The 24,944-nt window shown below is 40.2% G+C and overlaps 1 protein-coding gene and 1 non-coding gene across 3 annotated transcripts in view; both read right to left on the minus strand.

The window, feature by feature from the left end:
• Positions 1 to 24,944, minus strand: part of LOC149068747 (potassium voltage-gated channel protein Shab-like) — a 128,759-nt gene that overhangs the window by 66,182 nt on the left and 37,633 nt on the right. For both annotated transcript variants that reach the window (XM_089250514.1, XM_089250513.1), the window contains exons 2-3: positions 19,146 to 19,738; positions 7,159 to 7,495 (exon numbers count right to left, since the gene is read on the minus strand). In XM_089250514.1, coding sequence (XP_089106640.1) covers positions 7,159 to 7,495; positions 19,146 to 19,582 — 774 coding nt within the window. In that variant the 5' untranslated portion in view covers positions 19,583 to 19,738. The remainder of the gene's footprint in view (positions 1 to 7,158; positions 7,496 to 19,145; positions 19,739 to 24,944) is intronic.
• On the minus strand, positions 10,410 to 10,481 carry TRNAA-GGC (transfer RNA alanine (anticodon GGC)). The gene has a single exon. It is a non-coding gene; the product is annotated as a tRNA-Ala (tRNA).

Consider the following 24,944-nt stretch of genomic DNA (forward strand, 5'->3'; position numbering starts at 1 on the left):
TGACCAAGTACTAAACCACACAATTATAATACTACATACATCGCATGCTTTGTGCATTACGATTTTGTGATTCTTTAAAGGATTTCTCAAGCGTCGTGATACTTCCAAGGCTTTTCTTAAGCATCGTGATTCTAACAGGGCTTTTTATAGGCATCATCGGGATTATTCCGGGTTTTCTTAACGATTTATCTACCCACGGTATTTTAACGTACCAAGTTAAACAATTTTTTATGTACTAATTGTGAGAAATTTTTTTTTTCCCCGAGTAGAACTAAAATGAACTACCAAATTATTTACATAATAATCACTTATTATATTAGAGAAACGCTGGCTTGAGAAATGCTGTTCAAGGGTTTTCCTCAAGTATCGTGATTGTTTTGGGGTTCCCCTCCCCCCTTCGCACAGTAACTACATTTCAAACATTGACTAGTTTGCGATGTGGGTGGTCAGACTTCGAGCATTAGTCCGTAATATACACAGTAAAGCCTGTTTTTTTTTTAATTGGATATCTACGGCTCCATTAAAATCTGTCCAGAGTTAGAGATATATATGGGGGCACAGTGGTGTGGAGATCCTGTGCTATAGATTTATAGCCACCAACAGGCCACGAGTAGGGCCCACAAGAAGAAAAAAACATCTAAAAGTACAAAATACAAATACAACGCCACAACAGGCAAAATGCCCAACGAGGTGGCTGATAAAAAGATGCCCATAAAAATATGGATGTCATATGTTTCAAAAATACAGCAACCCCATTAAAAATGCAATTAACACAAATTATAAACAATATATACACATGATAAAATATTATACAATGCCCATAAAGAATACTTATGGTTGTCTTATTCTAAGAATGGATAGCTTCTCGATTTACCCCAACATGTTTATCGTATTTCTTTTTAAACGTGTCAATTGTGTTACAATTTACTACCTCCGGGGGTAAGCTATTCCATTTATTAACAACCCTATTAGAGAAAAATTCCTTGCGACACCATAACCTTGCATTGTCCCTCACCAATCGATACTGGTGTCCCCTTGTAAAAGCAGTCGATTGGCGGTGTACTAAAAGTTCATGGTCCATCCTATCCATCCCATTGAAAATTTTGAACACTTCGATCATATCTCCTCGACACCTGCGTTCATCCAATGTAAACATATTCAAAAAATGAAGTCTCTCTTCATTTTTTGATCGATCAAACACTTCGATCATATCTCCTCGACACCTGCGTTCATCCAATGTAAACATATTCAAAAAATGAAGTCTCTCTTCATAACTCAAGCCCTGTGTGCCAATAAGGACACGCGTAGCTCTTCTCTGCACACCTTCAATCAAGTCTATGTCCCTCTGTAGGTATGGTCTCCAAAACCTTACCGCATACTCCAGTCCAGGACGAACTAAGCCTCGAAAAAGCGGAAGAATGACTTTAGGAGAACGCGAAGAGACCTTGTTGAAAATGCAGCAACCCAATTAAAAATGCAATTAACAAAAATTATAAACAATATATACACGTGATAAAATATTATACAACGCCCATAAAGAATACTTATGGTTGTCTTATTCTAAGTACGGATAACTTTACCCCAACATGTTTATATCGTATTTCTTTTTAAACGTATCAATTGTGTTACAATTTACTACCTCCGGGGGTAAGCTATTCCGTTTATTAACAACCCTATTAGAGAAAAATTCCCTGCGACACCATAACCTTGAATTGTCCCTCACCAATCGATACTGGTGTCCCCTTGTAAAAGCAGTCGATTGGCGGTGTACTAAAAGTTCATGGTCCATCCTATCCATCCCGCTGAAAACTTTGAACACTTCGATATCATATCTCCTCGACACCTGCGTTCATCCAATGTAAACATATTCAAAAAATGAAGTCTCTCTTCATAACTCAAACCCCGTGTGCCAATAAGGACACTCGTAGCTATTCTCTGCACCCCTTCAACCAAGTCTAATGTTCCTCTGTAGATATGGTCTCCAAAACCTTACAGCATATTCCAGTCCAGGACGAACCAAGTCTTGGAAAAGTGGAAGAATGACTTTCGGAGAACGCGAAGAGACCTTTTGAAAATAAAACCGAGCATTCTATTTGATATTTTGACCACCGCTGAACAATGTTCAGAAAACCTAAGCCGCTCGTCAATGAGAATTCCCAAATCGGTGACCCTAGTTGCATCCGGGATAATGACACCATTCAATTCGTAAGAGAACCGTGGGTTGTTCGAACCAAAATGAGCGACCATGCACTATCAACGCTAAACGTCATGCTCCATTCATTTGCCCATGCTGCAATCCTGTTTAAGTTGGTCTGGAGCAACTCCCTATCGTTTTGATTCCCTATTACGCCCATTAGCTTCCCATCATCTGCGAATTTGCTAGTAATCCCATCGATACCCTGATCGAGTTTGTCGATAAAATGTGAAAAAAGTATGGGACCAAGGACACTTCCTTGAGGAACTCCACTTGTGACGTCTGTCCAACCAGAGAATTGCCCGTTCACCATAACTCGTTGCGACCTATCTCTTAACCACGATTCTATCCAATTCAGAAAGTTGCCCTCAATTCAATCTCGTGTAAACGCTTCAAGAGTTTGCCATGTTAGACCCGATCGAATGCCTTCTGGAAATCAAGGTAAACAACATCAACATTTTTGCTCTTACCCAAAGCCTTAGTCACGTGATCATAGAAGCAAAGGAGGTTAGTTACACATGACTTCCCCTTCCTGAACCCATGCTGATTATCCGACAATACATTATTCTCGTCTATCCCGCTTCACAAACTGCCTTTTGATGATAATTTCCAAAATTTTCGAGAGGGAGCTTGTTAAACTCACGGGACGATAATTGGACACAGCTTCTCTACTACCCTTCTTAAATATCGGAACAACATTAGCAAGTTTCCAATCCCTTGCGACGATACCCTCAGCTACACTGCTCCTATATATCTGTGCGACTGCCCCAACAATTCATTAGCACATTCCCTGAGGACCCTGGGATAGATATCATCTGGTTCTGGTGCTTTGCTTGCACAGTACATGTATTTGTAAATATTACAAATGTGTGAAATAGATTTGAAATAAGTATAGATTTATCCGGTTCCATTCAAAACCGCCTAATGTAAGGTGTCTAAGTTAACAGGTTTTGCTGTACACCAGGCATCTTCAACCTGATGCTCGCGAGCACACGGTGCTCCTTGAAATACCAAGAGTGCTCGATGTTCATGTCTGATTTCGTGCTCACCAGCATTTGATCAACGTTCCAATTAAACACCTCGGAGTAATTGCATTCAATTATTGAAATCATCGTCATTTCATGCATTCGTACGTTAAATTTGCCGTAAGAGTGCTCTTCTTTTGATGATGGGTGAACAGGCAGTGCTCGTGACTGGAAAAAAAAAGGTTGAAGACCTCTGCTGTACACTTTACTGTCACTTTGCATCCCTTTAAGACCGATCGATCGTGCGGGTGAAATACTCAACAAACATTCATGTTTTCAAATACTTTCCGGTCTTAAAGGGCTATAACATCGGTTGTTTTGTTTTTTTTCGATTGTAATACAAACGGGAGTCGATTTACGTAGCCGAGGTCACCTTACATTAATGTTGGACAGATTTTTTTCCTCCGAAACGGATGATATCGCCCCTTTTAGGGCGCTGCAACGGATCATAGAAGGCGGCAGGAGCTATAGATTCAATTCGGATCCTGAAGTTGATTTAACAAGAAAAACACCGAGAAATTTTTATTTTTTCCTCAAAAAGGGGGCGATGAGACAAATAACGACTCAGTTTTAAGGTTTTGAAAATGGTTCCTATTTACGTAATATGCAAAATTTTGATTCTCCTGGGTTTTTTTTTTTTTTGACTAAACGCGATTCCTAGTTATTTTGTTGTTGTTTTTTTTGTCCGGTATAATCAGTGTAAAAACAGACATGGACACCGAGAATGACACGCATATTCTGTGTATACGAATAGTATGCGCAGTGTTTTACCCCGAAAACCATTAAAATTGAAGGGCACTGAGGACGCAGATTTTGTTCCCATTCCATTGATTGTGCATATATTACAGACACGATGATAATGATAATTTCCAGAGGAAAAAAAAAATGTCTTCGTGAAAACATAAGCTCAACATCAGCATACCATCAACACCATCTCTTATCGCGTGACACTAAGATTAAAGAAAATTATGCGCATCATTAGTAGAATCTCTCTTTAACTAGACTTTTTACTCTAAACTCGAAATTGTATATTTTAGTTTTACTCTAAACTGATTGACATCTCCTAGGAGACTTCAGTACACAGGACAGACAATGTCTGGTCCTTTATGGTCCTAGTCCGTGAGAGGGGGGGGGGGGGCTAACTACGCCAATGTAAACTGATTTTGTTATTTAGATGGCACTAGAAACTACAAACAAATGGAATTTTTTATTTTTTAGTTACTTTTTTTAGAGAGAGAGTCAATCGTAGCTCTCACGGTTTAATGGCTCACTCACTCCCTCGCGTTCAAACATTAATGAGTGTCCACGCATGTTCTAGAGATGGATTGATTGGAATGGACGGACAGGAGTTGCTGAAGGACCGAAGAGAGAGAGAGTGTGTGAGTGGATTTCTATGGGAAAATGACATCGAGCACGTCAAGTAGTAAATATTTTACCTTTTCCGCTTTCGTACTCCTTTTAATAGATCTATTTGCCTCACTCACAGTTTGGATGGGGGTGAGGGTGGGCACGACAAACGTCAATGGAAACAAAATTGTACACAAAACGGTACTCGTGACGTACGGGTGCGTACATCGGCAGGTAATTCAGTCGCGCGCACAATACCTATTTATTACTGTTTATTAATAGCCACACGAGTTGTGCGGTGAAAGCTAATGCTATCGACACGTTTGACTTGGAGATTTATAGACGTTGGTGCGACATTTAGTGACCTTGAAGTTTTATGGTCGTATGTTGTCACTTAAATGGAAGCGATTGTGTTTTTGGATTGGAATGATTACTTGTTGACCGGATCGGAAAAATTGGTGGGATAATAAATAAGGCGGAGGAGTGGACATTGAGTATTAGATAACAGCTGGGTATTTAGATATCAACATAAGGTAAAAGGGATTGAACAATGTATGATAAAAGTGTGACACATTCTTTTCGAAATTAATGTCAAGCCTACCGATTGTAGTGTTATAGTGCAATATGCATTGAAATGCTTCCACTGAATCCGGAATTTAAACGTTTAAAAACGAACGTTCTGAATTTCACGCATAAATAGTACTGTACAATTTCGTAACTGAACGCTTACTGGCATTTAGATCAATGCTCTTCAACCTTTTTGCAACTGCGCACCAGTGAATATAGTTGATAAATTGCGGACGGGTTGAAATTGGAGGAAACAGTTTGTGAAACGGCAAAATGTAAATAAATAGGAATAATAATTTGAGGACGGGCGAAAAATACTTAAAAGGTGAAAATAATTTGCGCACCGACAAAAAAAAAATTCGTTAATAGGAGAAATAATTTCAAGAAAAAAGCGCAAAAATACATAAGCGGTATGTGGGATATTTCATTTAATAAACCTAAGACTAATGCAGTGGCTACATAAATTGGGTGAAATGTATGAAATGAATTGGTGCACGTCTAAATGTGCCATGTATGTGTTCTTTTCCCTCTAACGTGGTTTCTCGGGAATGTCTTTTACGTGCTTAAGTGCGGTCATGTTTCTTCCGAATTCGGAAGCAAATGACTCTGCGGGAATATTTTGCCTGTCCTGTTCGTATTGTGCGTGACTTCTAAATGCTCTAGGTCTGATTGTTCTGTGGTGAGACTTTTAAATGGAAAGAAGAGCTAGGAATCACGCCTTGAACATTGAATACCTGGATCAATCGTGCCAAATTTGTTTCATACGCTTTATGATACAGCGTCATCCGCGCTAAAAATTTCGTACCGACAATCGTTATACTACAAGAACCACACTTCGACCATATCCCTCTGAGGAACTTCTAAAAAGTTGGACATGTTTGAATGTGCGTTTACGTGTAGTGAATCTTTGTTTCTGTGCAATGCTTGTTACAGTACTGCCATCTATTTCTCTAACTATGAGTGAAGTGTAATGATTGGTAATGGTAAGGGTAATGATTGAAGTGTAATGACCGGGGCCTTCCGGGTCACTCAATATTGCTCACCAATTTTTTCATGTTGATGAAAAAGTTACTCGTGAACATGGGAAGAACGTAGATCAGAGTGAGCATCTTTTTCAGCCTTGGGTTTTTTTGCACGTTTACTGGCGATGTGCATGAAAATGAACATGCCCATATGTATATATTCTGTTCAGGCTACAATAAATGGTTAGGCTTCCCGGAGGCACCTTCAGTACCTTGAAACAACGCACTTGCATCACAGTGTGACTGGGTGTCTCTCGGTTCCTACCACGGCTCAAAATCAACAAGAAAGATCAACTTCACAACCCATCGGTTTTTTTTTAATTCTGAAATTCTCGTGAAATATCTCTCATCAACAAAATGTTTAGTTTTCTCGGACCTAGAAAAAATGAGTCCATGATATCTTTACTGTAGGCCCACGGGGTCCCTAATCAAAAGGGGGCATTAAGTTATTGAAAGCGTTTAATAATTCGAAAATTATTTCCGTCTTAAATTCTGAATTTTCATTAATTCTGGAATTGTGTTTTCTCTCCTCTTTTTTCAATTATTTTTCATTAATTATCGGGTTATTTTTCAACTCTGGAATTGTTTTTCATAAATTTTGGAATCATTTTTCATCAATTTTGGAATCATTTTTCACCAATTTTGGAATCATTTTTCATCAATTTTGGAATCATTTTTCATCAATTTTGGAATCATTTTTCATCAATTTTGGAATCATTTTTCATCAATTTTGGAATCATTTTTCATCAATTAGCAATTTTTTCATTAATCCTGGATTGTAAGTGAATTCTTTCAACCCATCTCAGGAGCCAGAGCGACCCAAGTTCGGATCGCGATCCATAGGTTAAGAACCCCCTGACGTAGATCGGGGGGGGGGGGTTTGGGACAATCTCGAAAGAGACACTTTCAAGGACTCTCATGCATAATAATCCACCAACATCAACTTACGCACACGTGACAAGGTATGTAAGCCAATATCACATACAAAAAAATCGACACTTACCCTAGCAGCAAGCGACGAAGTCGGCTTCTCGAGGAGGTCCCAAAGAAACTTCTGGTAAGGTGCGCACCTGTGCAGCCCGAACTCTTCCTCGTCACGTTGCCTCAGGGATTCGGCCTCTTTCCTCATTTCCTCGTGGACGTGCTCTTTCCTCTGGTGGTACTTGTGCTGGCAGCACGGCTCCAGGTACAGCTCGTCCAGTCCCCAGTACTCGAGGTCGTCGCTGAAGGCCAGGACGCACATCTCCTCCACCAGGTGCAGCTTGCCCGTCCTGTAGAAGTTGAGGACCGCCGCGAATGACCTCGGGTGGCGATCGAAGAAGTACTCGTTCTCTACCAGGCTATCGTAAGAACAATAAAATTAAGCGCTGGATTCAAACAAGTATACAGGGTGCATCAAAAGAATTGTCAAAATTTTAAAAACTAATTAAAAACAACAAATGATGGCAAAAGAAATTGTGGTTTAAACGAGTGGAACCAGATTGTTAATTTTAATAAGTTCCAGATTGTTAATTTTAATAAGTTCCAGATTGTTAATTTTAAAAAATTTCATATCGAAGTCACCGATAGATGGCTCCAAGATGCATTATTCTCAGTAGATTTATTTAAATGTGGCCGTCAGTTGGATCAGTGCACTTACACCCTTCATTCGATGTTAGAAGTCTGATTTTCACGTATTAACGAGAAAATTCAAGCATACTCTCCCTACTTCGATGATTCCCTCCTTGTCTTTCAAAATTTTCTCCGGTACGACCGCGTCCTCCAGGGCAATGAGCTCAAATCGCGTCAGCGACAGAGCCTGGTCGTGCTCAGTCTGTTCTGTCTCCACTTTGAAACAGAGGAAAGATGGCAGCGCTAACAAGAACACGAAATGAGCACAATTCTGATAGCATAAATACGTTGGGGACACACATGCATCGCAGACTCCAACCTGTACCAATTCATAGAAAATTCCGAAGAGGAATGTGTACGAGGCGCGTGTCCCACTAAGTAGCTTGATTTGCATAATCTGCTTTATATTCATGTCAGTGCCATCTATCGTTGACTTTTGAACTAATTAACATTTGAAACACCAGCTTCAAAATGTCAAATAAAAAGAGTAAATAATAAAAATTATGGTTTTTACGAGTGAAACCAGAAGGAAATCTGTTTTTTTTATTTAAAGACAAAAATATATTTCAAAAATCTTCGGTAGATGGCTCTGAAAAGCATTATTTAAAGAAGATTTGTGCAAAGTGTATTGAGTTCTTTTGTTATACACTTTTCACTCAATGCTGCAGTCTGATTAGTATATAGTCAGCTTTCGGAACTAATTAACTCTGGACACACCCTATATGTTCCTATTACAATGTTTTCATGATTATAACGAATCCCATCATAATACCCCCTAACGATCATTTTTTAGTTGATAGTCCCGCAAAAGTCATTGAGGTTCATGGAATCATGAAGGACGTTAACTGTCAAAAATTAGATTGAATACCGAGTTGATAACCTAACTTTCTTTCAAATCGAGGACAATCCCGGTCTATCGCCATGAGCAATTTACTACCGACTAAGTTGTGCCGAAAAACTATAGCGAGTATCCGTAAGTGCCGATAACCTAACTTAACCAGTAAGTTACTTTTTGACTTTTTCACTTACCGAAATTCGACCGCAATTTATGATGCAAGACCCTCAGGCCCGGATCCAGAAAGAGACCCCCAATCTCCCTCCCATATTCCAATATGGTAAAATTTCCATCTCGCATAATACGGGACGCATTGTTATCCTCGCAACGAAGTTTTTCTTCGAGGCACCCCTCTGGAGCACTTTCCCCACCCCCGATATTTTGTCTTCGCCGTGAAAATTAAATTACGAGGATTCAATTACATTTTTTACGGCGTAATTTGTGTGTGCGACCCTTATAACACAAAGAAAAATTTTAAGGTCTTTTAATATCCAAGTCACCAGAAATCGTTCGAGGATGACCTTTTTGTCTTGCTCTACCTTGGATTTTTTTTTCTTTTTCTGTGGTTTCAGTTACACGCATTAATATTTGATAAAGTCAGTGGTGGCAAAGTTCCAACCTCAGAATTTCCAGAGGCACGAATCATTTTCAAGCGCACGCTGAAACAGACTTGTAACTTGTAATTCCTTGTCTCGAGGTGGACACGAGCAGAGAAAGAAAAATACATTCAACATGCATGTTGACTTCACTATATGCACGTGAATACGGAATCGAAAGCACCATGGCTCCACGAGGGTAGGGCTGCAACAACGTGGGGCCCCGGGACAATTACCATTATTTTTTTGTTTTTTGCCTGCCATAAATTCACTATAAAAGGGCCCGTGAGAAGTCTGTTGCCCCGGCCTAAGTGCCTTTCACCATTATATGGAATGCCATGGAAAGCACCAAAATTATTTAAGGCTATCAACTAAATCTTAAACTGCTTTCCCGTTAATTCAGAATTTCCATAGATGCTGGAATTATTTCCTTCAATTATTTTTCTTGTTTTTGATTCGTCGATTGAAAAATTTCATTCGGTCTCAGATCATTTGTCAGGTTCTAATTTTCATTAGTTTTGCTATCATTACTTTCATTAATTTAACATTTTCTTCAGCTGTGGATTTTCATTAATTTTTGTGTCATTTAATTTTGCGTTTTGTAAAAAGCCATTAATAAGCCATTTAATTCTGCGATAAACATGTTGGGGTAAATCGAGAAGCTATCCATACTTAGAATAAGACAACCATAAATACATTACGGGAATTGTATAGTATTTTATCATGTGTATATATTGTTTATAATTTTAGTTTTTAATTGGGTTCCTGTATTTTTGAAATGTATGACATCCATATTTGTCATGGGAATTTTTTTCTCAGCCACCGCGTTGGGCATTTTGCCTGTTGTGGCGTTGTATTTGTATTTGTTTATACGAGATTATATACAGGGTGAATAGGTAACGGGATGAGCGGCATTTTACTGGCGAATCGTTGATCCTAGGGGCATACTTCCAGTTAGAAAAAGTATTCAAATAACGTGTAGTACTCAGATATGTCATCCATGTTCGAAGGGGTTGTACAGTTATTAAAATAAAAAAAATGGCTTCTTATATGTGCCCACAAATCCAATTAGAAGGTTGCTGCCCTCTTTCCTGATGCCAAAAAAATCTGCATTTCTAAGTGAAATAGCCAGATATTCGAATAAAAATACAAGATTCATCGAAAGACTGGTTATTTGTGGAGATAAAGATTACAAGGACGAAAATTCATCACCGCCCCCACGGGGACTCGAACCCCGGTCTCTCGCTTGCCGGACGAGTGCTCTACCATCTAAGCTATGGAAGCAGATAGAATATTTCAACCTTGGAGCGTATATATATGTTGAAAGGCACCGTACATGGACGGCGTCAACAATCAACTAATAGCTCGTGAATGACGAAGGCCAACCAGATGGCCATATACATATAGAAACGTCCTCTCCACTTGTCAATACAAGATTCATCGAAAGACTGGTTATTTGTGGAGATGAAGATTACAAATATTGTAAGAAGTTTCTATATGTATATGGCCATCTGGTTGGCCTTTGTCATTCACGAACTATTAGTTGATTGTTGACGCCGTACATGTACGGTGCCTTTCAACATATATATACGCTCCAAGGTTGAAATATTCTATCTGCTTCCATTGCTTAGATGGTAGAGCACTCGTCCGGCAAGCGAGAGACCGGGGTTCGAGTACCCGTGGGGGTAGTGATGAATTTTCTTCCTTGTAATCTTTATCTCCACAAATAACCAGTCTTTCGATGAATCTTGTATTGACAAGTGGAGAGGACGTTTCTATATGTATATTCGAAGAAAGTTGGAAAAAAACAGCATTAAATGCGAGTGAAACAGTTTACCCTGTATATACAGGGTGATTCAGAAAAGATGGGAAAAACTTTAAGAGGCGATAGTACACACCAATACAAACAATTGTCATCAAAGAATGCATGGTCTAAAATGAAATGCAAACGTGATAGCGAGTTTCCAAACGTCAGCGTTAAAACGGCATTTCCTGCGGAAATTTATCGGGAGAAAAAGAACACCAATGCATGCAAATTTAATCTGGAGAAGAAACCGTATGCAAATCTGCATCACAGTGAATAAAAGGTGCGGACGCCAGTCCAGTTTCGGACAGCTGCCGATGCAAGCGCGCAAATGTTTTCGGATGGGGCAACCACTTGTGAGAAAAACGCTCACCGTACATTCGCGCTGTCTTTATGATTCTTCCGTTTGCAGCTCCATAAATGAAATGCATGTTTGCTGCTTTTTCAGTATTACTAAAGTGTGCCATTATCCCGTGTGTACTATCACCTATTAAAATTTTCCCTATCTTTCTGAATCACCATGCACTTTGTATGGTTATTTATCAACATTCTTGTATATTCTGATGTATCTGTATTATATGTATTCTCATGTATCTGTATTATATGTATGGATTTTTGATGCAGGTTCAAAATACAGTAAAAGTTCGTTATAACGACAGTTCACAATCACGAGGAAAATTTCCGCCACAACTTCTCATTATAAGTGAATTCCTATTTTTTTTCGCATTTAGGTTGTAAAATTGTAGGGGGCCGTTCAAGTATTACGTCATCATCGATGGGGGGAGGGGGTTTCCGATTTGCTGACTTTTGATGACAAGGGGGAAGGCGGGGGGGGTGGATAATGCTTACGTCATCAACCACCCTTTATGAAAATATGAGTTATAGGATTCAGAGGGGCAGAGCTGATGACGAAATTTTGCTGACAAGGGGGAGGGGGGAAATCCGTGTTTTGCTGACAATGGGGGGGGGGTCAAAAATGCTAAAAATTTGCTTACGTAATACTTGAACGGCCCCTAGAGCATTTGCTGCTTTATCTGCATTTACACATTTCTTTTGGATCGTTCCGTTCAAATATTAGCGAATGAACAGAACTTTAGTCATGAAATTGATTTTTGTCTCGCAGCGATTTATTCTCGAAGAAATGATTACATAGAATTTTTCGTATTATCAAAGCCATTCAGTCGATCCACTGAACAATTAAAAGTCTCAGTTTTTACATCGTTGCTCACTCCCATGGCTGTATGGACTCAACATTTTCCCGACATTTCAACATTTTTTTGTTTTAGCACGATTTTTTCAGTCATTCGGAAATGACTTCAACGCTAGGCTGAGGGAATAGTCAGAGAAATGCTTTTCTTAAAACGCTAGCATTAAAAAAAAACATTTTCTTTTTCAGTTGTCTTTTGTGGAAGACAGATGGCACTCAAACTCATACGTTGCAAATACCGTGGAACATATCTAAGACGGACGCTGTACGAGACGGAAATCTGTTTTCAACGGAATCAAAAAATAGTCCCTTCACTGATTAATGCACTTACGTGCACCTTTATAAAACGGAAACCTGTCTGAAAGGAATATAATTTCCGACTCTTGACGTTATAATTGAAAAAAATGTGCGATACAGAACATCTGGGTATGAACCCACAATCAATATTGGTGACACAGGCACTCTACCACTACTCAGTAATGTACAACTGTTCTATTTAGTACAAACTGTAAACGAGGAATAAAAAACTAGAACAAACATACATTCGTACGCCATCTATACGTCATTTTTTAAGAAATTCATGTTGAATACGAAAAAAAAATTCAGATCATCGCAGGATGATTGAGCAGTCTGCTACGCTAATCATCCGTGAATGATTGAAACATTCTGAGGCTTACACCGGAAGTCCACTGGAAGCGACGACACGCGGAAAGCTAGGGAAAAAAGTAAACAACTGCAATGCGCCTGCGCAGAGCCGGCAAGTCGCGTAAGATGAATTTTTCGTATCTGCCGGTCGTCTGCTGCTGTCACCGTTCAAAATAGGTTGAAGTGGGAGATGTTTCCCTATTTTCCTATGCAATGGGATCAGTCTTGCGAATACAGACAACTACTACTGATAAACCGCACATGCACCTCGTCCACATTACTCTACGGAACTTCTAACGAATTGGTGCATGTTGGAATGAGCGTCTACGTGTTGTGAACCTAACGTGAAGTTTGTTTCTGTAACGCTTGTAATGCTGCCAACTGTCGTCAGTTTTTCCAACTATGAGTGAAGTGCAATGAATGGATAATTGTACCGTTGTAGGCCTGCTGCTCTCTGTGGCGAGAATCTTTGGATGGAATCTAAAATGGGGAGATCGGCTCGCATTCTCACCTCGAAGTTGGGAGACACAGAAAACCATCTCCAGCCGAACACCACTGTGGCAGGGGGGGGGGCGGGAGGTTCGAACCCGTGTCCTCGCGATACGAGTCCGTCACTATGACCGCTCGACCACCGCAGCGGCGAATACAAACAAGTGGGCGAGACTTGTTTATCGTTTCAAGTCAATGCCAGTGGACGATTTTTTCCTGTCAAATTTTGTAGGAAAAAAAATGATTACCGCATCGTGATGTGATGGGTTGGCGTAGCTAACGAGAAATAATTACCACGGAAAAAAATACGCAAATTTGGCGACGAATCCGAATCGAAATTTGAAAAATAATTCAGATGCCAGCCAAATAGAAGCTAAGCAGTGTTGCCAACATAAAAAAAATTAAACTAGTCTGAGCTAAACTGAATCACGTCTTTTTTTATCGGACTTTGGCCCAGGGATCTCCGGCAACTTCGTGAACTGGCTACTACTACTACTACTAAACCACACATGCACCTCGTCCATATTCCTCTGCGGTACCTCTAACGAATCGATACGTGCGTGTATGTGTAGTGAAACCTGACGTGAAGTTTGTTTCTGTGTAATGCTTGTGTTATGTGTTGTGCTGTCATCTGCCACCAGTTTTTCTAACTACGAGTGAAGTGTAATGACTGAATAATTGTATCGTTGTAGGCTCGTTGCTCTCTGTGGCGAGACTTTTCAATGGGGAGACCGGCTTGCATTTGCGCCTCGAAGTTGGGAACCACAGGAAATCAACTTCAGTCGATCACCACTGTGGCGACGGTTGGGGGTTCGAACCCGGATTCCTGCGATGCGAGTCCGTCACTATGGCCACCCGACCACCAATGTCTTTTGTTGGAAAAAAAAAAGAATTTTATTACGATCTGCAGAACACCTTTATTGCCCACTTACTACTAAAGCACACATGCACCCCGTCCACATTCCTCAAGCCGAACTTCTAACGAATTGGTGCATGTTGGAATGTGCGTGTACGCGTTGTGCACCTGATGGAAGTTTATTTCTGTGTAATGCTTCTTATGTGTAGTGCCTCCATCAGATTTTCTAACTATGAGTGAAGTGTAATGACTGAATAATTGTATCATTGTAGGCCTGTTGCTCCCTGTGGCGAGACTTCCCAACGGGGAGATCGGCTCGCATTTGCGCCTCGAAGTTAGGAACCACACGAAACCAATTTCAGCCCTTCGCGAACTGCCTGGCCAAGATTCGGACATGGGCCAAGTCAATTTACAGCGAAATGGGCTATTTCGAGAACTCATCAATTACGGGCTTTGGCGGTAACATATACACAGCGAATACCAAAAATATTCCATCGCCACATGGTGATACGTCAGGAGTGTAGTTGGTTGGTTAAGTTTTCGATTACATACATTGTTTTAATAAATCTCAAAAAATTGTTTTCGAAACGATTAGAAGTAAATTATCGTCAAAAAAAATACGATATATTTCTGCGTTAATTTTTCATGCAACGATATTGTTCCAGAAAAAATTTGGTTTAAACTTTGTTCAATAGCGCCTCGATTTATTTTTGAGAGAAAAAAATGCTTTATCATTTAAAAGTTAAAAAGTTATTGCCAATATATATATTTTTCCAATGGTGGGTCTCCGCATTTCCCGAAAAGTTTAACAATATCTCACCAGCGGCGATAAACCGAAGTTAGTGAATGGGGAGCGTCCGTGAAGATTAATCGGTTCACGAAGAACTTCATTGAAAACATTCTTCCCACACGTAGCCAGCATTTTATATATGCAGAAAAAAAAAAGTTCTTTCATTATTCAAGCCCTACGTCGATATCTGGAATTTTAAACTAGATAAATACCGTTAGCAAACATTTACCGTTTTCAAATATTAGCGGCGATCACATACGTTAAAGTGTATTTATCAAGATGGTGGATAAAGGCACATCCGATTGTGTACCAGAGATAAACAAAGCCATATGGCAGAAAGCATTACAGGCATTTGCAACGGCATCAAACTTTTTGAGAGAGTGGATTCCGTTCGAAAAACCTTTAGACCGTTGGTTAAAATGTCACGTCAGTCAAGTTGCAAAGCCATCGTGACTAAACAGTGCAGCGTGATTTGCCAGAGAGGATGTGATTTTGTTGTTGCACGAGGCTCGTCACTATTCGTGCGACGGAGAATTGTGCTGGATCGCTCATTCGTGATGTATTTGTACTACTTTAACGCAAGCATGTAATTTTAGCGAACTCACTTCAAACGCGTGGGATATACCGAACGTCCTAATCGCCCTCCATCTTAGGCCCGGATTAGACCATGAGTCTTTTTGGCTGAGGGTGAAAAGTTGAGATTATTTTTGGTACAGGAAAAAAAATTTGGTTCAAATATTTGTCGATATTTTTCCAGTGCACTGGAAATATGCAATCAGTCCTGTAAATTGCAGGGTATACGATAAACAGCTCATTTCTGAACTTTCCAATTACCGTCGCTCACATAAGATTTTAACTGTGATGTTGGTATTGGTTCGTGAAGTTGTTTTACCTCAGACACGAACCCGGCTGAACCTTTACGAAAGTTTCGAACACAGAAAAGATTGAAGAGAGGTTCAGATCCTGTCACAACGCAAGATTCGACGAGATTTTGAACTTTTTCTGCGAAAAAAATCACCTTTCGTGAGAATAACTTTTTCCGCAAGGGGCCGTTCAAGTATTACGTAAGCAAAGTTTTAGCCATTTTTGACCCCCCTCCCTCCCTTGTCAGCAAAAGTCAGCAAAACTCTGAACCCCCCCCCTCCCCTTGTCAGCAAAATTTCGTCATCAGCTCTGCCCCTCTGTATCCTAACGCATATTGGTGGGATCAGAGACGTAACGGGGGAGGGGGCCCAAGGGGGCTCGTGCCCCCCCCTCCCACGATCAAAACTATATTTTTTTAATGTAAAAAATATTTTTTTTTTTAATTGAAATTTCGGAAGAAAATACCTTTATATGTTATTATAATCCATTTCAATGTTATTTGAAGGCTATATGAACGAAAAATTTATCTTTAAAAAATTCATTGCGACCCACCCTCTAAGCCATACAATGATAAATCGCATAAAGGCCCTTGACCCGCGGACCAAATATGGCCCCGGGGGTTATCTGATGCGGCCTGCCCTCCTCAGAACTAATTTTGTAAAAAAAAAAATGAACTAAGCGGCACATCTACAGAGTGCTTAAGTGTCCCGTGGTACAATTCCAGAACATTTAAGTGGCCCGTGGCACATTTTCAGATGTGAACAATGATCACATCAACACTTAAATGACTTAATGATCACTTAAATAACCCGGGACACAGTTCCAGAACACTTAAGCGATCCGTGACACATTTAGAGATCCCTTGAGTGACATGTGACGTAGTTTTAGAGCACTTAAGTGGTCCCCAGTGGTTCTACATCACTCATGTTACCAGCGGCACATTCTCATATTATTTAAGTGATCCGCGGCATATAATTACGGATCACTTGAGTGATGCATGGCACAGTTCCAGATCACTTAAGCGGCCCGGACACATTTCCAGATCACTTGGATCCGCGAAAAATGGCTGACTAAAGTGGCTCTGTAGGGCACTTATCAATGGGGGGATGTCACTTCAAGTGCCCACAAACTATCGAAAGGTTTTTCTCGTTTTTGGCGCACCGAGTAAGATGCTGTTAAAAATATTTCATATTTTCATAAAGGGTGTTTGATGACGTAAGCAAAATCCAAACCCCCGTCGTCATCAAAAGTCAGGACTTTTGATGACGATGGGGGGGGGGGGGGTCCAATTCAGTAAATCGGACCCCCCCCCCCCCATCGATGATGACGTAATACTTGAACGGCCCCCAAGCAGCATTCAAATATAATGATTCCTTCCACTTTTACGAATTCCGAACTAATTACGAACATTTTATAGAACACCATGTGCATGAGATATAGTTTATTGGTGAACGGGTCTGGTCTGGATGTCGTGATATAACATTAAAGTTTTATCTTGGATATTATCTGTACTTTATAATAAATACAAAGGGCATAACAGACGAATTTGCCCAACGAGGTGGCTAAAAAAATCACCAAAATACCCGATGTAAAAGCATATATCATTGGGAAAAACTAATAATTACTATACGATACATTGTCCATAAAAAAAGATTATGGTTGTCTTAGATAAGTATGGATAGTTTCTCGATTTATCCCACTATGTCTATTGTACTTCTTTTCAAACGTATCAATTTGTGTTAGAATTCACGACCTCCGTGTGTAGGTATAATCTAAACTCCCTGCGACACCACAACTTGGAATTGTCCCTTACTCGACGATACTGGTGTCCCTCGTCGAAGCAGACTGACTGTGTATTAATAATTTATAGTCCATCCTATTCATTCCGTTGAAAATTTTAAACACTTCGGTCATATCCCCCCCCCCCCCGACATCTGCGTTCCTCCATATTCAAGAAATCAAGTCTTTCTTCATAGCTGTGCCACCAGGAGCACGCGTAGCTCTTCTCTGCAGCCCCTCAACCAAGTCAATGTCCCTCTGTAGGTATGGTCTCCAAAACCTTACAGCATACTCCAGTCCAGGACGAACTAAGCCTCGGAAATGCAGAAGAATGACTTTAGGAGAACTCGAAGAGAACTTTTTAAGAATGAAACCGAGCATTCTATTCAATTTTTTGACCACCGTTGAACAATGTTCAGAAAACCTAAGCCGCTCGTCAATGAGAATTCCCACATCGGTCACTCTAGTGCATCCGGGACAGTGACACCATTCAATTTGTAAGAGAAACGTGGGTTGTTCGAACCAAAATGAGAGACCATGCACTTTTCCACGCCAAACTTCATGCTTCATTCATTTACCCATGTTCCAATCCTGTTCAAGTGGGTCTGGAGCAACTATCGGTCGCTTTGATTCCAAACTATCCCCATTAGCTTCACGTCATCTGCGAATTTGCTAACAATCCCATCGATACTCTGATCGAGTTTATCGATGAAAAGTGAAAAAAGTATGGGGCACAGGACACTTCCTGGAGAAACTCCACTAGTGACGCCGTCCAATCAGAGAATTCACCATAACCCGTTATCACCTATCCCTCAACCGCGATTCTATTCAATTCAACAAGTTGAACATTATCCGACAATACATTATTCTCGTCTATCTCACTTCACAAACTGCCTTTTGATAATGATTTCCATAATATCAGAGGGAGCTCGTCAAACTCATTGAACGATAATTGGCCATAGCTTCTCTACTACCCTTCTTAAGTATCGGAACCACATTAGCAAGCTTCCAATCCCTCGGGACGTTACCCTCAACACTACTTCTGTAAATCTGTACACCTGGCTCCAACCTTCCATTAGCACATTCCCGTAAGGACCCCAGGATAAATATTACCTAATCTTGGTACTTAGCTCGCAAATACATGGTTTTAGAAGTTTTATGGCTTCCACCTGAATATCGTTGAGGTCTTTATCACCCCGTGACACCTCCGTATTTTGGATATTATCTTTCCTATTAAAAACCAACGCGAAAAAGCCATTGAAAGCACTAAACGTGTCGAAATTGCTCTCTAGCTTGGACCCTCCTATCGAGAGAGGGCAAATGTCCCCTTGCATCTACTGTTGACATACTTCAAAAAAATTTTTTGTCTGCACCAATGTTATCTGCCAGCCTAGATTCAACTTCCTAAATACAACAGTGAATTGCTATGAAATAATCATTATTGGGTGCATAAGCAGGGGGGTTCGTTCACGTGTAGTGAAGTTGGTCATGGGCGTGTTAGAATCTCGCCTCACCTGTAATCATCGCACAGTTCCATGATGGCCTCGTGCGTAGTGCACTCTTTTAACTTGCCCAGCCTGGTGTGGGGCAAGACATCCAAAGTGTTCCAGAGAACCTCGTGCTTTACCCCGCCGACGTTAATGACGACCCTCTTGTTGAGAGACTTGCTCTTGGCTATGTGTAGCGGCTCCGGCTGCAGCGACGACATCGACTTGGAATGGCTGCGTTGTAACGACCTCTGTTGATGGCTGCCGGCGCCGAACGAAGGCATGGAATTCAGCGGGCCCTGGACGAGGGGCCCGTAAGGCATCGACGGTGCGGTCAGGGTTTCCGTTGCCGGCGGAGTCAGGAAGGTCACTTCCGGAGGGTTCTGGTAGGCCACGCGTTTCTCCATCTTAGCCGTCAGCCGTGGCGTACCGAACGGGCTCGCATGGTGAGTATTATTATTCATCGACCACTTCTTACTAGTCTCATCCAGTGCATAATAGCCCCGCAAAACTATAACGGTATCATGACAGAGGGTTTGTTTGGTCCGGATAAATCAGGAATGACGAACTTGACCACATCCTACATCTTCAAACGTCTTGAAGTGCAAACAGAAAAATGCCTGAAAAAGTAAAAAATACCGGATTAGGACACAGAAATTTCACTCATAAATGCACAAAGCGAACCATATCCAGAAAATACCAAACATTCACACAAGTACAGGGTGTCCCATAAATTTGTAAACACACTAGTTTAAAAATTCATAAAAATTGAAGAAATCTGAATATTTGAATGCGGTTTTTGCGGAAAAAGTTTTCTCACGAAGAGGGGTGGATTTTCTTTGGTACAGAAGAAAATTTAATTACAATTTTTGTCGACAGAGAGAGTGCTATCAGAAGTGATCGAACCTGAATCTTTCTTAAATCTCTTCTATGTCCGAAACGTTCGTAAAACTTCAGCCAGTGTGATTCGTGGCTGAAGTAAAACACCGTCAATAGTACTTTATCCACTAATGATCAACATCACCGTGAAAACCTTATGTAAGCACCAGTAACGGGAAAATTCAGAAATGAGCCGTTAATGCATTTTATGGGACTGATTTGCATATTGCCGGTGACTTACTACCGTGCAACACCCTCTATCAACAAAAATTTGAACTAAATTTTTTTTCTGTACCAAACAAAAAAAATCACCATTGCGAGAATAACTTTTCTGCAAATCGCATTCATTTCTTCCAATTTTCATGGAAAACCATTTACGAATTTATCGGACTCTCTGTATTTCCATCAATTCGTGTAAGTAACCTATGTATATATACAGTCGAATCCCGTTGTAACGAATACCGATATAGCGAAAATCTCGTTTTAACGAATACGTTTCTAATCCCCCAAATAAGCTTACATAGAAACAATGCAAAAAATCTGGAATTTCTTTATAACGAAATTTCGTTATAACTAAGTGATTTCTCGGGTCTCTTGGAGTTCGTTATAACGGGATTCGACTGTATTTGCGTCATACAGTATATGATAAAAGTGTATTTGCAAGTGTGTTGGATATTTTGGACACGACTAGTACTTAGAATCAAGCTTGAAGCGAGAGTGTCGCTATAATTCGAAGGTACCTAATGCAGATGACCAGCAAGTTCTGCTCGATTTGAAAAATTTCAGTGCGCATCTACGGGGTGTCCTATAAATTCGTAAATAGCTTGAAAATTCATAAAAATTGAAGTAATTGGTATATTTGAATGTGGTGTGTGAAAGAATTATTCTGACGAAATGGGATTTTTTTTGAGCAGAAGAAACATTATTCCAAATTTTTGTCGCTAGTGGGCGCTGCAAGAAAGAAAATCACTGGGAATATGCAAATTACACTCCTGTAAAATGGAGAAATAAAATCCCTGTGAAATAATAAAACTCCTGTAAAATGCAGGATATACGATAAAAAAAGCTAATTTCTGAACATTCCATTCACTGGCGTTCGCGAGGTTTTTACTGTGATGTTGATACTGGTGGATGAAGCGCTGTTCGTGAAGTTGTGTGTTGCCTCAGCCACGAACCCGGCTGAATCTCTACGTACGTTTCGGACTCAAAAGAGATTGAAAAAGGTTCAAATTTAATTACTTCTGTCTGACTTCGGTGCTGCGCCATCTATTGACAAAAAATTTGAACCAATCTTCCCCTCCCCCCGCAACAAAAACAGTTCCCCTTCATGAAAATAATTTTCTTGCCAACCGCATCCAAACATACCAATTCTTTCAATTTTTATGAATTTTTAAACTACGGATTTATGGACACCTTTTATCTTGATATTTCACTCCTGCAGAATACTAGAATTTCTACTTGCCTACTTTGTATTTGAGGGCATGAAATTAAATAGTTTTCATTCAGTTAGAATAAGAACCGACTGCGGGTGCGTGCAGCCCACTTGGAAGGGGAGGCTTAGAATGAGCCAGAAGGGGTCTAAATGCAAATTCTTGCACAGGAACGGCTCGTTACGGCACTGCTACTTCATCAAACACAAACTCTGGTCATATCGCTACATTGCAATTTACTGCCATTAATGAGATGGGTTGGAAACGAAGGCGCTGTCTATTGCTGGTCTCTCGCGGAACCGTGACAGCAACCCTCACGGTGGTGTGGGCATCTTACCACCACGTCACTCTATTTTTTTTTTTTTTGGTCCGTCGAGCCGGAGTTTACGGCACCGCTGACACCTGTAGATTACAGGTTTTCAGCGCTTCACTTGTAATTTGCGCTTAAGCCTTGATTGTTACGACACCGTGCCACGAAACACATATACAAACATGATTATTTCTCCAGTGAAAATTACTTTTATTGTAAGACTAGCTGATACCCGGCGACGTTGCTCGCCTCGTAAAAAATTTATGAATGTATAGCTAATTAATTATTTCTTGATCAAAAGAATTTCTGCATCAAGTAAGAAAAAATTACTTTTATTTTTAAATATTTTAATTAAAAACTTCAGGCAATCGCTTGTGAATACACAATATTTTTGTTTGTCCATGTGGTGTGTGTAGATGTACACATTTTTGGGATTACCAACACGCGAACAGGCGACGTAAAGCTGTCCGTGTGAAAAACAGGGCTCAAGTAGGTTGATACCTGCCACTGCTAACGTCTGGCCTTGCGCTTTGTTGATTGTCATGGCAAAAGCTAAACGAATCGGGAACTGTAATCGCTTGAAAGTGAATGGCATTTCTTCGGTGATAATTGGTATAAGTGGAATGAAGGCGTCTTCTCCTTTGGCACATCCAGTTAGAATCGTTGCTTCAATGATGCAATTGTGCAATTTTTTCAAGCAGAGTCTGTTGCCATTGCAGAGTATCGGTGGCTCCAAATTTCTTAAAAGCATTATAGGTGCTCCGACTTTGAGGGTCAAATTGTGTGGGGGCACACCCGGAATACCCAAAGGAGTTCAGAAATTCTGCCAGGTATAGAACTGTCTGTGACAGTGTCAACCGATTTGTAAGATGTGGAGTCTCCTGGAATAATTTTTATGATTTTTTCGTTGATCTTGTTCACACTGTCATTTTCCGGTGCCAGAATCACTCTCTCACAGTCACTCATGGTTTTGGTGATTTTGTTGAATGTTTGGGAAGACTTTGTCTCCAAGTTGGGAGGCGCGAATGACCAGCTGCGCTCTTTCACCTATGCGAATAATAAGATTTTTTTCACTGATCGCCCCTCCCCTGACTTCTATTCCATCTATACTGTAGAGCAGTACCTTTTTCAACTTGCGAACTGATGCAATTAAGTGAAAAATTTCACGGACACCGTCACAAATAATAAGGAACAAGTTCAAACCAACACCTCAAAAATTGCATGTGTTACAAAACGGATAACCCTTCACAGAACATGCTACCCTATGCTGCACCATAGACCATACATGTCAAGCTTTGGATCAAGTAGTAGCAATGTTCGTCAAACCGCCCAGATTATTTCTCTCCTCATGACTTTAAATACAAATCCATTTTCTTCAACTTGACCAACTAGGGAATTTATCTATCTGACGAACTTAGCCTATCGTTTAAGTTGGGGCCTGCGTTTGCCGTGAACATTTCTCACGAAATCCCCTGGAAATTCTTAGATTTTTCGCGTAACAGTACGCTATCACGTCTTCTTTCGTCGTCAATGACATTCATCTTCAGCTTTCTTTGTAGGAACTTAGCCATGAAAAATGTTACGAAGAAACTTGATAAATTACTAAACTTCTTCTCATTTGTTATTGTTTTTTTTTTCCTCTTTTCAATTCAGCAATTAAAACGTTTTCGGTATAAGGGCCCACGTGGGGGATCCAACTTGGGATGCGAGGACCATGGACACTCCAAAGAATAAATTTCAAATTCAGACCGACATTTATTCTTCGGAGATGCTGTCTTGGCGTGACGTCATTTTCTACTCTTGATGGGAAAATAGAATTCAGAGAAATCCTCAGTGATTACTTTTGAGGGAGGGGGGAAGAAAGACTTCTGTAGTTTCTCACGATTCACCGTAATTCCGCATTCAATGGTAAAACTACGTAAAAAAACTACGGACATTCCGTAGCAGTTGGCAAGTAGGTGCTAGACATTCGATCATCGACCATCACCTCCATAAGTGAGATAAAACATCAATGAGATCTCGGTACAGAAAATAACCAAGGATCCGGTGAACTACCAAAACCCAACTCAGCAACTCGGTTGCCTACAGAAATTATAAAAAATTTAGAAAGCAAGTTCCAAGTCTAGCAATTAAGACGACAAAGACCAATCACCATGCAGAGATTTTTTTTGAAGGAAAAAAAATCCCTTTAAATAAAATCAATTTGTTGCTTTTGGACAGTTTTTTTTAAGCTGCTGAAAGCTTTTCCAACAATTTCCATCCTACTTCAAGAGGAAATAGGATTTCGTTTGGTGGAGTTCCCGTACATATATTCGTAGTGCAAACGCGAAGAACAACGCTTCCCACATATATTTAAAAAAAAAAACTTCTACGCTCAACTTGATCTGCTGCCTCCCGCGTCCGACATCCATTCCTACTTTATAAGCAGTGAGCGACCTGTTGCATGTCGGCAAAAGAAGTGAGGAAATGATGGTCGAACGACCAACGTGGAAAAAGGAGGGAAAAGGGCGAGAATATCGTCCTCGAGCGAGCTTTTATCGATCGATGTCCTGTTTTCGTTCTTAAGGCTCCATCCATTCTGATGCGTCTGAGTTATACACACATCCTTGTAAAGAGAATTTTTCCTTTCAATTCACAATAAGTAAACACGTGTAGAGCCTATTTTTATATTTTCATCATCTACTTCGTGACAGACACTTCCTTTAAGTGCTCCTGTTTTTAGTTACCTGCTGCCAATAATCTAATAATCCGCTTAAGGAACTGTAAGGTAGGAAAAATTTAGCTTTAATATACAGGGCTTCAACAGTGTCGTCACAGTATTTCATGTCCCTCTCTCTCTCTAGTCCAGGTTTTCTAAAACACTTCACGTTAAAGTCATTCTTTGGAAATTTTGTATTTCGCGGAACCCCTGAAGTATCTTAAACCTTTAAGACAAGAGCATTCATTTTTTGGAATTTTCTAAATGTTTTTGCATTTTGGATACCCAAAAAATGCATTAAAAGCATAAATGCCCGCAAATGCAAATCTTCATTTTTTTAAAAAAAATTTCAAACCTTCAATTATTTTTGTGAAGAACTAATTCATTTCATTCAATCTATTTCAACCAAGATGATGCAGGTTACATTCATCTCCACGTATAATTTTTTTCCAGAATTTTATTGCTAAATTTTATGCAATAAATCACACTTTTTCCCAGAGGCACTTTCC

This window comes from Pholcus phalangioides, unplaced genomic scaffold (assembly GCF_987345545.1).
Source record: "Pholcus phalangioides strain wild (caught in Gottingen) unplaced genomic scaffold, Ppha-v1.0 ptg000024l_1, whole genome shotgun sequence".
Classification (NCBI taxonomy): Eukaryota; Metazoa; Arthropoda; class Arachnida; order Araneae; family Pholcidae; genus Pholcus; species Pholcus phalangioides.